The sequence below is a fragment of the Ambystoma mexicanum genome, chromosome 14 (assembly GCF_040938575.1).
Source record: "Ambystoma mexicanum isolate Mex_15411 chromosome 14, UKY_AmexF1_1, whole genome shotgun sequence".
Classification (NCBI taxonomy): Eukaryota; Metazoa; Chordata; class Amphibia; order Caudata; family Ambystomatidae; genus Ambystoma; species Ambystoma mexicanum.
Window position 1 is genome coordinate 113257255 of NC_090940.1, and position 18727 is coordinate 113275981.

General features: G+C 46.9%; 1 protein-coding gene across 2 annotated transcripts in view; it reads right to left on the minus strand.

Annotated features, from left to right (window-relative positions):
* SPTB (spectrin beta, erythrocytic) overlaps nt 1-18727 on the minus strand; it is a 524484-nt gene that overhangs the window by 163520 nt on the left and 342237 nt on the right. For both annotated transcript variants that reach the window (XM_069638664.1, XM_069638665.1), the window contains one exon: nt 3687-3777. In XM_069638664.1, coding sequence (XP_069494765.1) covers nt 3687-3777 — 91 coding nt within the window. The remainder of the gene's footprint in view (nt 1-3686; nt 3778-18727) is intronic.

Genomic DNA, 18727 nt, shown 5'->3' on the forward strand with positions numbered 1-18727 from the left:
AATTGGGCCCCTCGTCCAGTTCAATCATTTATTATACGCGGTATCTCTGCGTTTCCTGAATATTTAGTGTAAACCGTGTTTTACCATATGCAGAAAGGGCCAGCTCGTGGAACTGTTCACAAAACAGGTGGAGGTAATGCATTACACATCTGTCCTTGCAGCTGCCTGAAGCACCTGTTCTGAGGATATTGTCCGTGGTGCCAAAGATTGCAGTCATTTGGAAGGAACCCTAAAAAACGACCATCATAGTTGGAACAAGCATTGGCAATGCCAACAGTTTTGGCTTTTGTGCAGATATGGTAAAGGTATTTACCAGACATTGTGGTAATGGTGGCAGAAGCTTGAAATAGTCCACACACTTTGGCATATGATAACAGGGCCTGGCAAATGCCTATCTAATACATGTAGACAAACAGACATTGTTGGCTTTGCTAATGCTTGTAAACCAAGTGGCTAAAGGCGAACTGTTTAGCACATGTGTATTGCACCATTGGTGGGTTTACGGCACCATTTAAACCATTCCGCTCTCAGAAGACTGCTTCGAACAAAACAGGCGGGTAGTTCGAGCACAACGTTTGATGCTAAGGCTTGATTAAAGCGAGCCCAAAGAGTTCCCATGAGGTGTTTTGACAGGGAGGGGCAGGATCTGGGTGGAAATGGCCATAGGGATTAGCATGACCATGGGCAGTCAATGGGTGGGCAAATAACCAAACAACACCTACAATCATTGTGTCCCTCCTCGTATGCCATTGCTACCTGGCTGTACTCCAAGGCATTGGTTGCTGCTTTTAGGTGGTGCTAAAGCGACACCTTATAGCCAAAACTGAAAATGATACAACACATCAAAGCCTACATTCAAGCAGAGGATTAGGGTGGCGAAAACATCACTTTGCCCTTGGAGGTAGCAGCTGATTGGGTTGAGGCTTTCCTTGTTGTTGATTTTGATGTGTGAAATTGATGGGCACAGTGTTTTTTTTTTAGCTTTCTAACATTCCACCATTCATTCCCCCAGAGGCCACACAGTTGAAGAATTGGTGGGAAAGTCCTGCAAGTGTTCAGACCCTTTCAATGTAACCAAGAGCAAGGGGGTGCAAATGGCCCACATCGTGGATATCCAATTATGAGGATCCCCAAGGGTCATAAACCCAGTTCAAGGCATATATGAACCCCACTCCCCACATTCACCCTAAAAGGAACTATGGGCTGTACCCTCAAGTGTGCACTGACTCTATTCAACAGCGCATGATGGGTGTTCCGGAGGAGGGGAAAATTCAACAACATTGGCAAAACCAAGAGATTTGGCTTCTGTGTTGGAATGGGACAGGCATTTGCCCGGCACTGCCATAATGGTAATGCCGGCTCATAAAATGGTGACAGCTGGAATAGGTGTGATTACCTAGGCATATGAAAGCGGTGCTTGGCAAATGCCTATCCCATGTCTACACAAAAGCCAACACTGGCAGCTTTGTTAATGCTTGTTTTTACCTGGATTTCAGTGCAAGGAACAGAAATAAATCACGTGGCTGAATACACACCTGGTTAAGACATTTTCATTACAAAGCAAATGGGATGATACTTGGAAGTTTTTCGAATTAATCCCAACCTCTGACATTGCTCTGGGCAAACCTGCAGACCATCGTTCTTCACCTGCTAAACCATTACAGATGGATTAAGACCATATGCAAAGCAGGCTTGGTCCCACCCCAAAAGGGGCCGTCCAGCTCAAATTGCTTGGTCACATCCCTTCTGCACGAGACCACAAGAATCCCCAAACATGTTTCGGCCTCGTTGGGCCTCATCAGTGAGGAGTAGCTTGGGTTTGGCCCAGCAGTCACAGGACCCATGCCTGAGCATACCCGTCCCCGAGTCTCTCTCTCTAGGCTGTACTCCAATGCAACTGTTTAGATTTATAGGTGGCGCTAAAGCACCACCTAATAGCCAAAACAAACCACTGACGTCCTACCGAGTTCTTTGCCAAATCTGGTTGAGCCAGGAATGGCTCCATCTTAATAAACCCATGACCAAAGTGATCCTCCGCAGCTCAGCGAGTACCACCGATAAGAGCATAGTCCAGAAGGATCTTCCACCCTTATTTTGGGTGGAGAATCGCCCAACAGAGTAAGGTGAAATGCCTGGATGTGATACTACACAACACACTCACCCTGTACTGATGGGAAATTGTAATGGGTTATTTATAATGTGCTTAATACCCAGACGTTTCTAAGCGCGGACCCGGGATTCAAACCTGTGTTGCTCAGCGTCGTCTTGCTTCCAAGCCGAGCACGTTACCCCTGAGCTTTCCTCTCGAGAAAACCAAGCAGTAAAGACCTTTTTGTTCATGATCCAGAACCATTTGAAGATTCATCCTTCAAAAACCTAAGGACAACGATCAATGTTTCGCTTTGCTCGATGGTGGACCGTAGCCATGCACTATGTTTGACTCAGTTGAGTACTTAGGTAAAATCTAAACTAATTTTGGGGTGAGGGGGAGACAAGATTGTTATTCCGGGGAGATGAATCATGGAACACATTTCTGATCCCCCCTGTAGGAAGGTTTGAGAAATTGTACGCTTCCAGCCATCACTCACTGATACTCCACCTCAAAGAATTCTTGACAACATGTCTTAGACCAGTGCCTGGAGGCAATCAGTTTGACGAAGGAGCTATCCAAACGTAGCTACTCGCCCACTGGTTGAAGGACGCACCCTTGGGTGATTCACTGCAGTTATGAGCTTAATGTTGATTAAAATGTGCCATCAGAAGGGTCAACATGGACAGCAAGATAAGAATAGTCTCGAGTAGCTGCGACCTACAGAAGAGAGGACTGGAGTGATGACCATGGCGTCAGCTGCCATTTTAGAGTGGAAGTTGTGAAATCCCATGTATGTAATTTGGAAGTGTCTCCAATCTTTTGAATTTCCAAATGCTTCCACTCTTTTTCCCTTTGGAGTAAAATACTTTCCTTGGGAAACAAGTAGAAGCCAGTTCTTGGATGGGACTGCAGCCAGAAGCCTTCACCTTTATTTTGTCAAGCTTGAGTGCATATCAAAGGCGGAGCAGCTGTTTGGATTTGGAGGGGAAACTTTGGGGGCGTTTGGGGGAGAAACTTGGGGGACATTTTGAGGAGAAACCTTGGCAGGGTTTGGAGCAAAGCCTTGGCGTCAGGGCAATTAAAGGCTGCCAGCTTCAGAACTCTAGGCATTAGCAACCAGAGCTGGAAGAAAGATTTAAAAAACACACACTGCAATCTATGCATGTCTCTGACTGCCTGGATTAGATTTTGGATTTTGTTTTTATTATTCCTATCACATAATAAACTAGCCAAAAGTGCTTACTAGGCACCTATGAGACGTAGGTTATGCAGAAACTGGCTAAACAGACCTTACTGGGTTGTCCAACTCCAGGCCTGAGGGCCGGACACCTGATGGGTTTTCAGGATATCCCTCATTAATATTCATGAGCAAAAATATGCATCATTGTATGCAAATTTATCTCATGAATATTAGTGAGTGGTATCCTGAGAATCCGACATGGATCCGGCCCTCGAGGCTTGGAGTTGGACAATCACTTTACGCCAACATTTCCCCCAGGTTTTGTGGCATGTGTAGTGAATAAAGAGTATTTTTCACTCAGAAATAAAGCAACAAAGTGTCTCCCCAAAAAATGAAATGACCCAAGAAATGTACCTCCTGGCAGTTCTGTAGGAAGCTCTGCAGATCCCGGTTATCCGTCAGCAGCAATGACATTGCCTTCGATTTGCCAGCATTCGCTTTGTATCTGGGAAGACAGATAACATCCAGACCAGTTAGCCCTTTGTAGGAGAAACTAATGAGAATACCCTCCCCAGAGTTTATTAATGCATTGATCACGTTGCTAAGGCACCAATACATCATTCATGGATCATTGACGCATCACCATCAATTTACGACTGCCCCAGCAAACACAATAGAAGCAGAAACCTTGTGTTCTGGCAACAGACATGCAACTAGGATATTTCAAATGCAACACCAGTTGGAGTGCTTCCAGCAGAGTTTCCATCCATCCAGTGGTCCATGCCCTAACACCAAGCATACATGGTGGACACCCTAGCCAACATCGAAGCTAATAATATCCCATTGTTATATTGCGCGTCATGCTAGTTTCCTCCTGTTTCTAAGTGCTGCAAAAGTAGGTGTTATTATTAACCAATTTACAAGGTCCTTTTCTTAAATGAGGAGAATCTGGCAGAGAGTGCCCCCGCTACTGCCTCCTTAGTGCGGGTCCTCAGCTGTATTCTCACCATTTTCTCTATCGGGAGTAAACAGGCCCAGAAACCAAGTGGACCCTGTGTCCCTGTGCCTCTTAAGTCCCCATGCAGAATGTCCAACGAGATCTCCACTGTGCACGACACACAGATAGGTTTGCAGTTAAAGTCTGTACGCATCCACGTCAGCATTAGAATACCGATGCGGGTGGGAACGCCGATGGAAACCGTGCCTGGAGAGGGGAAACACTTTGAGCAGATGTTCTGCCATGTTTCTCGCTCCGTGCGGGGAATCTGCTCCAAAAGTATGCAGATGTGGCATAACCTGAATCCACACCATTTACAAAATGACACTTTTAGCGGTATTCAGTTCATGAGTTGTTAATGATGAAGGGGTGAGTCGACCGTGTTAAGATCCAACACGCACCCTGCAGGGTGAAGACAGGTTCCCAGGTGAGCGCTTACCTGGATGAGCTATTTATTTATTTATTTATTTATTAAATTTATATAGCGCGCAGGCAGCCCAGGGGCATTGTGGCACTGTTACTTGCAGGAAGACTTAGTTACAATGTGAGCAGGTTGTGCCTTGGGTTACAGTAAGGCAGTGACCTGTGATCAGATATATCACATAATACATCATACAATACAATTATGAGGGCTAGGCCATGTAATTGTTAGATGAACAGGGTCGTTTTCAGGGTTTTCCGAAAGGCGGTCAGTGAGGGTTCAGAGCGCAGGGAGCTAGGGAGGGTGTTCCAGTGTACGGCAGCGAGGTACGGGAAACTGGAGCCCCCTGCTCCGGTCTTTTTTGCCCTGGGTACTGAGAGCATGCTGGCATAGGGTGATCTAGTGGGTCTTGTGGAGGAGACCAGGTGGATCCTCTGCGAAAGGTACATTGGGGCGGCAAGATGGACACATTTGTGGGTGATGCTTAGAGCCTTGAATAGGATCCTCTCCTTTATGGGGAGCCAGTGGGAAGCTTTTCTGGCAGCGGTGATGTGCTCTCTCTTGGCAATGCCTTGTGCAGCGCGTAGGGCACTTACTAGCTCTTCAGTTCATGACAATCACAGCAGTTATGGTTAATTGCATTAATTTATTATTTTTTATTTTATTTATTTACTCGTTTATTATCGCCTTAGCAATTTTTACAAGAATCTTGAAACTGTTCCTTTAGGAGCTAAGACATTTACAGCCAGAAGCAATCGTAGAGACGGTATAGACATCAAGGCCGGGTAGGGGAAAAGATGCAGAAGAACGGAGCCCAAAAGAGGATAGTCCAGCCGAAAAAGGATGGGAAGGAGGGAAAGGGCAAAGTACGAGACAAAATTCAGATCCCAAGTCCCTCGTTTTTCTCAGTTTAGAGTCAATTCCCAACATGCTCTTCACCCGCCAGGTCTTCTGCTTGGACTAAGGACCGCACTTCAGTTTGTAAGTTTATGCTTTGGAAGGCGGTATTCCAGAATTTTGCCGCAGCCAAAGTCCAGGACGTCTTTTCCTCTGACGTCAGCCTGTTGCACCAAGTGGCTTCTTCTTCTCCCAGAAAGCCCACCAGGTCAGTGCACAGGCTGTTGAGGTAGTCAGCCCGTACCTTTCTTAGTTCCGAGCACCTCATCAACAGATGTCTTATTGTTTCCGGTTTATTTGTTTCTCCACATAATCTGCATTCTTTCGTGGCTGTTTTCAGTCTAATTGCCTGAATTTCACGTGTCGGGAGGAGATTTAAGCGCGCTCTCATATAGGTTGTTCTTAATTGTTTGTCCAGAAACTTTGTGCAATACGGTAGCGGCTTATTCAGACTATTGAAGGTCGGTGGCAGATGTTTTGTGAGTTTATTTCCGTGTGCTTTTTCCAGGGTATTTATCCAGTCTTGTGCTTTCAATTTCGATTTTACTCTTACTGGATTCATTTGCAAATCTAAATCAGTACATGCCACCTCCTCCAATTTTTCTTTTAGCTTTTCCACCCACCTATTTAAGGCGGTCAATTTGCGACTTGATATTTCAGTTCTGATAATCTTGCAAGTCGGCGGGGCCTCAGGTAGTAGAGTATTTTGTAAGATTTTCATTGCACTCAATGTTACCGATTGTTCTAGAGAAAGCAGACCCAACTCTCGTCTAATAAGGTCCATTGAGACTGAATTGGGTAGACCTAAAAGGGATTTCCACAAATACCCTTCCAGTTTTCGCCATATGGTGTTTGGTATATTCAGCGTTGCCCCCATCCCATATGTAATGGTCGGGACTACTTTCCCTTTGTAGAATTGAATAACAGGTATGACTGAACATTTCCCATATTTTCTGTCCAAGGTCCTCATCTGGGCTGCTAAGGTTTTGGCTTTTTTCAAGAGTGTTGCTTGCATGGTGTCTTCCTGGTTTGAGGCATCTATGAAGAGTCCTAGATATTTGTAGGAGGGGACCACCTCAATGTTTTGCTTGTCCAGAAACCATTTGTGGTTTGTATTTCTTTTTCTAGAGCTCTTTCCTATTATCAGAATCTTTGTTTTTTTCTTGTTTATTTGAAGATTGCTTTGCTCCATATATGCTGCCAAGTTGTTTAGCTGGCGCTGTAGGCCTATCTGCGTCTGATCCAGTAAAATGAGATCATCTGTATATAGTAGCCGTGAGATATTCACATTTCCCAATTTAGGCGGAAAGGACCTTACTGAGAGTTCAGCTTCCTTAAAGTCTCCCAAATACGCGATAAATAGGGCCAGAGCTAGCGGACAGCCCTGCTTTACTCCGCGGTTTAAGGGAATTTCTCGAGATAGCATACCTTGGGTATTAAGGCACACTCTTAATCTGGTGTTCTCATGCAGGGCCCTCACTGGGTCCAATATCTCCTTCGGGCATTTCCATCTTTCCAGTTTACTCCATAATCTTTCCCTGTTCACTCTGTCGAACGCCTGTGACAGGTCTATGAACGCCTTAAACACTGGCAGCGCTGCTTGTTTTACCTTCGCTTTTATAAGGTTTAACATGTAGATATTCACTGTAGTGCTTCCGTTCTTAAGGAAGCCCATTTGGAAAGGATCATTGGCCGGTGACATCTTGGCCCATGTTCGAAAGTGGCCTAGGAGTAGGGTTGCAAACATTTTTCCTATTATGTCCAGGAGAGCTATCGGGCGATAGTTGCCCGGCTCTTCCCTGTTGCCTTGTTTGAAAATCGGTACGATCACCGCTTCTGTCCATGATGGTGGGATTGCTTGTGTTTCTCTGCAGAGATCAAAAAGAGTACTGATGAAATCTGACCATGCCTCCGCATTTTCTTTGATGTCTAAGTTACTGAGGCCATCCGGGCCCGGCGCCCTTGATTTCTTTAGTCTTGTTATTGCCGAGCTTATCTCTTGTTTGTCAGATACATCAATCCATCGCAGACCTTTCGTTCTTTGTGTAGGCCCTACAGTTGATGTCGGGGCTTTGAACAGAGCTTCAAAAAATGTGGCCTATTTTTCTTCGCTCACCGCACTGGTAAGTCTGTTGTCTATTTCTTTGTTGGGCTTTTTGATGAGTGCCGAAAAATCGCTGGTTTACCTGGTACTTAGCGCCCTAAGCATTTCCTCCACATCCTTCTGATACTGGACCTGTCGGTGCCCTAGACTCCAGGATTTATATGCCCTTGTTTCAAATTGCAGGTTTCTCCATGCTGTCGTAGTGTTGAGTTTCTTAGCTTGTTTTTTCATCTTTCTTAAGACTCCTCTCTTTTCCACTACTTCTTTATCATAAGCATGGGTATTTCCGGTTATAGCAAGGTTTCCCCCCTTCCTTTTCTTTCTGTGTTGTAACAGGAACGGTAGGTAGTCCGGCCGTATTGTATTCGTTTCCTGCGAGCTGGATTCTCTTTTGTAGGCCTCCGTGATGTTTACAATGTCCAAAGCCGTTAGATGCAAGCGAGTGAGCTGGTTGTTCACCTCTATCGAGTGTTTGTAAGTTTGAGTTGGAGGGCGTGCTGATGACCATGCGATAGTTACCAGGTTATGGTCACTCTCTATGGTTCTAACTACCACATAGTCTTCTATGTAGTATATCATTCTTTCGGACGTGAAGATGTAATCGAGGATAGCTTCCGATTCTCCTCTCTCCGAGGTGGGTATCATCTCCCCCCACACTCTCGATGCTGCAACATTGTGTAGGTTTCTTGATTTCATTAAAGACATCCATTTGGCTCCTCTTTCTTCAGCTTGTGTCTGAACTTTCTTCACCTCATTGTTTTCCGTGGTAAGGTTGCAATTGGAATTTAGATCTCCACATACAAATATTTGTGTTTGTGGGTCTTCCACAAAATATTATCAACCACTCTTTCTAATTTTTTGCAAAACTCTGTGCTTGATGTTCTCTGCGGATTCCAGTATACTGTTACAATTGCAATCTTCTCTGTTTCTGATTGACTAGTTCCCTTCTGTTTTTTGCTCCAGGTTGTTAAGACCGCAAGAATACCATATGATTCCGGTATTTTCTTTATGATTTCGATTCCTGATCCCATTCGAACGGCTATTAGTAGCCCTGCAGACGGACGGCCAAAGATTCTTTTTGTGGCCGCTGAAAATGCTATTTCAAAGCCGTCCAATGCAGGTTTCGCCATTAGCCATGTTTCCAGGAGACAAAGTATATCAAAAGCTCTAAGATCTTGGTTGTCTGGATTTGTTAAATGATGGTGTCCTCTAGTATTCCATGAGGCCATTTTCAATGTGTTCTTTATCTTCGTTTGATAGGGTTCAGACGGAGGAGGTTGCTTTCCCGGCTCTCCTCCTGATGGTTGCTATTTATCAGATTTCGACTTTAGTGCCGCTTTCAACCATTTCCACGGGCCTTTTGGTTTTCTTGAGTCTTCCATTTCTGATCCAAAATCTCCTCTCTCTTGAGTATTTTCGTACTTCTTTTCCTCATTTTTATTACCGTGTTTCACTAGTCTCTAATGGTGCTCTTTTACTTGTCGTTATAGTGTTTCTTGCTCTTCCAGACCGGAGCCTCCTGTCTTACACTCGTGGCGTAGCTTTCTATTCTTCTACTTGGCTCCCGTCTGTCCTCTCGGTTATTATATCTCCTATGTCTGAGGCTTCCCTCTTTGCTTTCCGATCTTCCTTCAAACTTTTTCGGCTTTTCGGGTATCTGAGGCTTTGACATATGTTGGCGTCTGCAATCATCGCTCTCCTTATTTCTCCCATTTCTTGTACAATGTTTTATCTCTTGCCTGATTGCTGTCAATGGGAAGCCTATCTTTTTTAGTTCTTTATATGGCTCATTTGTAAAGCTCTTTAAAGCCTTGCCTTTAATGTGGAGGTATGTTTTTGCTTTCTGATCACGATGATACGGTTCTATCAGGAGGAAGTCGCCTGTGTTCAGATGTTTCAAGGAGTCGATTTTGTTCACCGTTTTTAGAACTGTTTTCCTATTTAGGATGATGGACTCACTTTTACATGATTGTTCAAATTTGAACAGTCTGACTTCTTCCGGTTCTGTTTCTCGTCTAGTGGGTCTCTCTCGCATTGGCGTCCTTTTTGTTTTTTCCTCCCCGCATCTTTGTGTTCTTTGTTTTTTCGGGGTTTGCTGCTGTCTATTTTCATTCCTTTCTCATTTTTCTTCAGTGTTTTCCAGGCGGATCTGCTCCATTTGGTTTTCTCCTTGCCTTTCGGAGCATATTTGCCCCCTCTTTTTGGGTGTTTTGTGTTCACATGGGGTTGCTGCCTCAGTCAGATCTCTCTTTGGGTGTTCTTCTTGGGATGTATGCTCATAGTCTTTTTCTTGCACTGTCTCTTTTTCCATCTCTGCCTCAGGATAGTCTGATAGGTCCATTAATACGCTTGTCGTTAGAAACTCCTCCACCGTTCTTGGGGATTTTTCTATATGAGTGACCTCTTTTTGCGTTTTTGTTGTATTTTGAATATCTCGAATTGGGGTCTTGGTTAGATCAATTTTAATCTTTTCTTTATTGCCCTCTGATGGTGGGGTTTTATTCTTCGACGTTTCTGTTTGTGTTGCCAGCTGTAGGGCTATTTTTTCTTTTTGATCAATCCTAGGTATTGTTGGTTTTTGGCCGAGTCTCGGGTTTTGCCTTTGCATGGGGGGATCTTCTAAATATATGGATTGTTTATGCTTGTCGAAAATATGTTCCATTTCATCCTTCTCCTTCATTGGCCATGTGTGGGTTGCTCCTTGAGTTCTGCCTCCATGTGTGCCCATTTCGTCTCCCACATTGCTGTTTGTTTTTCATTTTTGGCTTCTACCGCTGTTAAGTAACCTTCAATAAACTCAAATTTTGATAGTAGTTTCCCTAGGATGGTTGTATTATCTTTTGTTGCTTCGTTTATTTTTTCATACAATTTCCCAAATGGGGCAAGAGGGTTCGTAATTGCTCCCATAATTGTTGTCATATCTTGTTTTCTGTTTGGCGATTTTTTCTGTGTGTCCATCGAAATTTCACTGTATCTTCTGTTCTTCCCCGGTGTTTGTTCTTGGTTGTACGATTGCAGGTTAAACTGTGGAGGGATTTCCGGACAAAGGGTGTCCGGGGGGGGGGGGGTTGAGGTTAGTCGATACACCCCGTGGTTCCCGGTATTGCTCATTAATGGCAGTGTTTTATCCGCAGTTTGAAATGAGCGATATTCACTCCTGTTCGGATGGTGGAGGTGAATTTTTGGCTATGGCTGCTCACTCATTTTTCCCGGTGCCCCCTGTGTTTGAGGGTACGCCCTCACCCGCTCCTCCTGTAACTTTTGCTGCCCCTGGGTTTCTGTAGCTGACTTCTTTTCTATGGGATCTAATATTTCCTGTTGTGATAGGCTCCTATCTTGCTGTAGATCTGACTCGGCGGAGGAGTTTTTCACTGGCTGAGCGACCTCTTTTAAATGTTGAGGTGTCATATCTTGCGCTGTCTTGTCTGAGTGCTTGCTATCCTTCCCTTCACTTAGAGGGGGCCTAGCATTTTCTTCTCCTGGTTGAATTTTAGGCTCAGATGTTTTAGGGTCCTGAGTTGGATTTAAAGTTCTATCGGATCCTTTTTCAATTTCAATGTTGGTGTTGCCTTTTGAGTTTTCAGTTTTCCTTGCTTTGTTTACTGGTAGGATCCCTTCTACCACTTCCAACATTTCTGCATCAGATCATTCTAGATCTGAATCATGTTTCCGTTTGTGCTGTTGTTTCTTGAAGAAGTTCATCAGAGCGTTTGAGATTAAAGGGTTTGGTAAGATGTCTGTTCGATTTTCCACCTTCTTTTTTGGCAATTTTTTACTTATTTTTTTTTCTTTTACTCCAAGGCTTATGTCCGTGCCTCTACTACTAGCCGGCACATTTCGATTTGGTTTCGTTTTTTTTTTCTTGCTTTTTGCACTTTTTCCTTTTGTTTTTTACTACAAGTTGTTTTAGTTGCCTTTACACAGGGCGTCTTTTTGGTAGCTAGCAATGTGTTCCCTTCAAGATTCGTCACACTCCCTTCCTCCGTAGTCGCCAGTTCAGATACACAAATTTCTTCCCTATTTACAGGGCATTGTGTTAAGTCGATGATAGCAGGTGTACCTTTATCTTTTGTTATGTTGTTTGTTGCTTCATAACATTTTTGCACCTCTATTTGAATCTGGGGATGTATTTGAGCTGTTATCAGCATTGACACTTTCCCCTCTCTTCCTGTTTCACCGTTGTGCGGTGGATGCAATTCAGGCTCTTTTATCTAAGCCCCTCCTTCTCGTGCCGCACCCTCGGGGGCTTCACTGTCCACTGCACACATTCTATGCGGGTTTGTTAATTGCAAATCCGCTGTCTCTGGAAATGCCAAATTCGATATGTTCTTGTTTATGGCCAGGCTTGCCTCATACTGCTCACATGTATTGGCTGGGCGGGCCGGAGAAAGGGCCAGCCCAGATTGCCCTCCGGCAGTCTCGGCTGGAACACCTCTCGCCAAAGCGGGCCTCTGGCCTCTATCCCCGCCATACACTGCAGCTCCCGCCTGGCCTGCCAACAATGTAGTTTTGCCCAAAGCTGCTGTCTTTATTGTTGCCTGTTCAGCACTAATAGCAGCCTTTGGCATTTTCTTTAATTTGTTTCGACGTTCCGAGGGGGCATCCGGAAGAAAGTCAAAGAGGGAATTTGTGTGTGTGACACATGTCGGAGTGGCTGTAGCGGGGGAGGTATTGTTCTTACCTCGTTTTAATAGAGGTGATTTTCTGTCCGACGGGTGTTTCGATTTACTTCTAAGACATCTCGGCTCCTGCTCATCCGCATCCAGCATCTCCATCTTCACACTTTCTGCTTCTGCCGCTGTTTTGTGGCTCCTCTCTGGGGAGTTAGTGTCTGTGCCACTGCCCCTCTGCACTCTCTGCATGACTGCAGACTGGTCGACTCTGCTGGAGTCTGCTGATGCTTCGCTGTCCGCTCTGAGGACACGGTAGTGTTTTTAAAGTGGGTCCGCCCACAGTAAAGGAAACGAAAAGCAGACTCTGCAGACTTCTCGACTCTGCTGGACTCCACTGATGCTCCTCTGTCCGCTCCGAGGACACGGTAGTGTTTTTAAAGTGGGTCCGCCCACAGTAAAGGAAACGAAAAGCAGACTCTGCAGACTGCTCGACTCTGCTCGACTCCGCTGATGTTAACCTTTGAGTAAATCAACCAATATACCTTGTCCTGGAGATGCTTCAAATGTAAGTGATTTGGCGAAAATATCATGGCACGCAATGAGCGAAATTGCGATCTGAGTTTGCCGCTTCTGAATTAATATCCACTGGCGGATTCAACATCGACATATAGTGGAGAAACACGGAAGACCTTGGCACCAGCCTATCCTGTTCCTTCATGGCAGGGAAGCAGAGTGGTAAAGATGGACAGGAGCAGATGTCTTCACAACCAATCACATGTGGCCTCAACCACAGTCCCCCCCACCTTCATTGCTTCCATCAGGTGTATAGATGCATGGACATTGATGGCAGCTGGAGCACATCTGCTATACCACCCTCCGAATCTATAGTATCAGTGTACCCTATTAATTCCCCAAGTGTGAGTTCACTCTGCTTCTCCTATCACACTCTTGGGATAACCTGAAAACACATGCAATCACTCATCTGTGTAGTTCATTGTTTGTCAATTCTTCTTGTGTATAGTCCTTGTGGACTATCTAGAAACCCCACTGGAATTTACCAGTCAACTGGTTACGAAGCCTAGCCTTACTTTACTTTATTAAGACCCCGCCAACCTATCATTATCCGTATGCTTGGCATTCCCTGATTCATCTCCTCTCCTGCAAACTATACTCGTGCATCACTCTTCATTGGTATCAGCAGCACGCCTAGCACTCCCCTAGCACTCCTGATCTGGCTTGGCATCGTTGGTGATGGGGCTCCAGTACTACATGAGAACCCTGCAAGAGCCACTGGATTGCTGGAGCCGGTTGTTTATATAGGACTTTCTCACTTAACAGCTAGAAACACTACAACAACAAGTTACTACTATTTAATCTAACAGTCATTATTTCTTTTTATCAACGTAGCAGGTTGAAAGGCAGAGTGGTCCCAGCCAGATTTAATTCTGTGACCTTCAGGTTACACACAGATTTCCACAGTGAATGCATTATTCCACTGAGCTATCTTGGCAGCTGGTAGTGACTTGTTGAAATCTGATATTGGCCCTCATTATGACCCTGGCGGTAAGCGATAAACGATGGCGGTAAATGATTACCGGCATCGTTTTCCGCTAGGTCCAATCATGACCCGTGACCGTTAACTACGATGCCATTAGCGGCATCGTAGTTAACGCTGCCGCTAACTGCAACAAGTTTGTGCGCATGCGACCCGCCACGCCGTAAATACCGGCATGGCACAAAGCTGCGCGGATCACGACCCAAGCGGACATGCACCTAACGCCATCACTAAGCCCGTTAAGTACCTTACCGCTATGGTGCTAATTACGCCATCGCGAACCAACCGTAAATGGCCATGTGCAGTGAATCCAGCTGCCACAGGTGCACAGAATCAGCACAGGTGGAGGCAATGCAGGCTCAGGAAGTACAAAAAGAGCACACCCCACCCCTTCCCACACCCAGTCACACTCCACAATGATACCAATAGGACTAGCAATGATGGGGCTGGAGGACCTGATAGCAATGCAAGTGCTACACCAACAACAACAACAACAACAACAGGCTGCACAGAGGAGACGCAGGAGGAGAAGGAGAGCAAGGCAGGGCCAACAAGCCCCACCAGCACAGCCAGTGGCACCACACAGGCAGCCCACAATCCCACGCATCAGAGCCAGTCCATTCAACCTCATCGCTGAGCAGATCCACACCCTGTACCGTTTGGACCGGGACACCATCACCGCCATCGTAGACATGACACACAACGACATCGTCAGCATGATAGAAACACCAACCGCCATCCCACCCCTACTGAAGGTAGTGTCTGTACTCCACTTCCTGGCCACAGGCACCTACCAGCACACAGTGGGGCACTTGCATGACATTTCACAACCATTATTCTCTCGTACACTGATCCAAGTGCCCGATGCCCTCCTCAAGCACACAGACGACCACATCTCATTACCACGGACTGCCCAGGAGATTGCAAACACCAAAGTGGGTTTCCATGCACTAGCCGGCATACCTGGTTGCATTGGTGCCATTGACTGCACCCATGTGGAATTGGTGGTCCCACATGCCATGGAGGCACTGTACCGCAACTGTAAACTATTTCACTCAATCAACGTGCAAATGGTCTGTGACTCCAACAGGATCTTGACACATTGTTGTACCCGATTCCCCGGAGCAACCCATGATTCAAGGGTCCTGAGGAACTCCACAATAGCACGCCACATGGAGCGACATGCAGCCCAAGATCCGGGCTACTCGGTGAGTTTAATGTCATGACCATGGAATTGCGAAGTGGGTAGGTGAACAAAGTACCAATGCATACTCCACCTGGCTGTGAGTAGCAAAGACAACGGAGCCAGATCATACCCTAATGCATCACAAACCTCAGCTGACACCAGTAAACCTAAGGCCTGATGTATGCAGCCCTACCATGTGAATGAAGGTGTGTCCCAACCATAACACAACCATCTGCAAGTGCATTGAACCAATTCAGACCACAATGACTTCAACAAAATGCACCTACATGCACGTCACCAAACACATCAACTGAAAGGCCTGTCCCCCATAACTGCGCACGAAGGAGGCACATGACCCCCCTGCATACATTGGTTGATGGCATGCACAACAGTCCATAAGAGCCATGAGCATATTCCTGTCGCATAGTGTAAATCAATTAGTGCATGTCAAAGTGGTCCGAAGTAACAGTTGGATGCAAGCCATGGTGGCACGTCAAGTTTTGAGTTTGATGTCATGACTGACACATACATTCTCGCCCACATACAGGTGATGCAGGCTATCCCCTGAAGAGGTGGCTACTTATACCAGTCCGGAACCCACAGAACCAGCACGAGGAGGACTTCAACCGTGCACATACACGTACCCGTGTGGTGATTGAGCAGGCATTTGGCCTATTGAAGGCACGGTTTCGCTGCCTCAGCAGGTCTGGTGGGGCACTCCTGTTCCACCATGAGAAGGTGGCAAAGATCGTCATGGCATGTGTCATGCCACACAATATGTGTGTCAGACGAAATGTGGCCCTGCCCCCTGACACTGAACTGCAACCACCTGACGATGAGGATGAGGAGGGTGTGGATGGGGCAGCACCTCATGGAGGCCGCGATGCACAGGAGGGGCGTGAAATGCGTCAAAATATCATTGACCAATGCTTCTAGCACACACGGCTGGTGTGTGTAACATGGAGACGGCACTTGGGGCACTGTGTGTGTCTGGGACATGCACACTGTGGACTATACACCAATAAAGCACACATACGAAATGAGCAATGTCCACACATTTGATTTGTGCAAAAGGAAAAAGTATATTATGAATGTGAATAGGTTTGACACACCCAATCCCCCCTCCCCCCTCCCCCCTGAACTCCCCAACACACCCAATCCCCCCTATACCCTCCCCCCTGAACTCCCCAACACACCCAATCCCCCTCCCCCTCCCCCTGAACTCCCCAACACACCCAATCCCCCTCCCCCCTCCCCCCTGAACTCCCTGCAAAGGTGTGACGGTGCCCGTGATGAAGTGGGTAATGTTCTATTTGTCCACTGGGTGGCCACTATTGGCAGCCCCCTCTCCCGGCCCCCGGGGCCCCCCTGCCTGTATTCTGCAGGTTCCTGGCTGACCTGCGGATGGGGCTGGTTGCGGCAGAACTTGCAGCGGAGGAGGTACTGGGCTGCTAGGTATGCCGCGTGTCCCTTATTGTCTGTACAAGCTCACCGAGCACTTTCCGCACCGCGGCTAGTTCCGCACATATGTCTTTGCTTGCGGATTGGATGGCTGCCTTGACAGTCTCAGCACACCTTTCCATGTGTGCACTTGCACCTCCACAATCAGCCACATGCTGCGTGGGTAGTGAGGAGTTGTTGCCTCGTCATTATTTGGTCCAGCGACTGTTGGAAATCTGGGGCATTGGATGTTGCAATTGCCGGGGTAATTCGGCTACTCCCCTCCTCCCACTGGGCTGGGAGTGGCTGGCCATGACTCTTCAGGGGATAGCCCCTGTGTGCCGTCTCCATGCAGGCTACTTAGGGACAGGTGGGGGGAATGAAGGTGGGCAGTGGGGGGTCCTTCTGTGTCATCCTCCTCATTCCCCACATCGCTGTCAGAGCAGGCTGCGATGGCAGCAGTCTCCCCAATTGTACTGCTCCCCGCAGACACATTCCCCTCAGTGGGCAGCAGTTGTTGTGTGTCTCCTGTGGGTGGTGCCATGCTGCTTGCCTCGGGGATCATTGCTGCCCTGGGCTGTTTTGCGACAGGCAATTTTGGCTGCTGTGGTTGGTCTTTGGGTCCAGCAGAGGTGGAGGGTTGGTGGGCTCTTGCCTCTGGCCTGGCCTTCTTGGCAGGTGTCGTGCCACTCTCGTCCCTGCCGGTGTCCGATTGGGAGCCTGTGGTGGAGCAGAGGAGGGAAAGTGTTATTGATGGGTCAGCGAACATTGAGCAGGCATTGTGATGACTGCCATGAATTTGATGGATAGATGGTGCACTTTGTAGGCTGTGACATGCAGGTTGTCTCCCTTTTGGGTGGGTTGAACATGCAGGAATGTGGGTGCCTGCTGTGGAGTGTGCATGCTGCATGTGTGCAGGGTGTAGGTCTTCTGCTGATGTGTTGCGTTAACCCTATAGGGCAACATTGTGATGCACATGTAAGTGGAATTCAGGGGGTTTCGCATGGCTAAATTAGAGGCACCTACCTGTGTCTCCTGATGTCCACCGACCCCCTCGATGCTCTCCATGCCGATCGTTGAGGCACATATCTCCTCCCATGGCTGCATCTTAATTGGGGAGTCTGCTCCTCCGCCAGTTGCCATGGACATGTTGCGGTTGGCCGACAGTATGCTCCTTACTCGGAGCCGGAGGTCATCCCACCTTTTGCAGCACTGTTTTGAGGTGGGTGCGTTGGTTCCTACAGCGCTGACCCGTTGTGCTACAAGTTCCCATATGGCCTTTTTGCGGGCTATGGCTGGTCTTGTCATTTCTGCGGAGAAGACGATGTCCGCCTTTTCCTGTAGCGTTTCAGTCAACATTGTTAGTTCCTCCCTGCTGAAGCGGTCCTGCCGCTGCCGATCGCAGGCTTTTTTAACAACTTTTGGCAATGTGGGGATGCGTGGATGTGGCTGTAGCTTTCTGCAAGGTCTCGGGGTCAGGTGTGCAGTGCTAGTGGAGGATTACAATGGATTGTGTTTTTAAAGATGGCCGTCGTGCTCTTTCCCGTTCCGCCGCGATGACGCTACTTCCGGTTCCGCTTACTGGCGGTCACCGCTAATTACGGTGACCGCTAATTACTTTCAGTGCTAAGATCGGTGGCCGGGATGGCGGTAGTGCACCTTACGCGGCATGCAATGCCGGTAGGTGCCGTTTTGGGGGCATTTACACCATGGCGCTGTTTACATTACCGCCATGGCGCAATGCTCGTGCCCGATGGGTCGTGATGTGCCGCTTTTTACGGCTTCGACCCAGCACGGAAACATTAATTACGCCATGGCGGTAATGTACGTTACTTACCGCCAGGGTCGTAATGACGGCCATTGTCACTTTTCGATTTGCCTAGTGTTATCTTTACACACCTCATGGTCTATAAGGTAAACAGTATAATCCGGAAAAAAGAGATTTAAAAAAATGTGAGTTTAAAATTTTAAAACGGGGTAGACACAAATACTCATAAGCCAGAGTGGAGAGCTGTGGTTTGGTCAAGTCCTGCCCCCATTGTGGATACCACTTATAAACCAAATTGCCACCAAATCAAATACTCGTAAGCAAGAGTAACCCATTAGAACCAGGTATCGATAACGGCGGAGAGCTGTGTTTTGGTCAAGTTCCGCCCCCCATTGTGGATAACATTTAAAAACCAAGATGTCACCAAATCAAATACTCTAGAAAATAAGAAGAATCTGGTCTCTTTCTGATTAC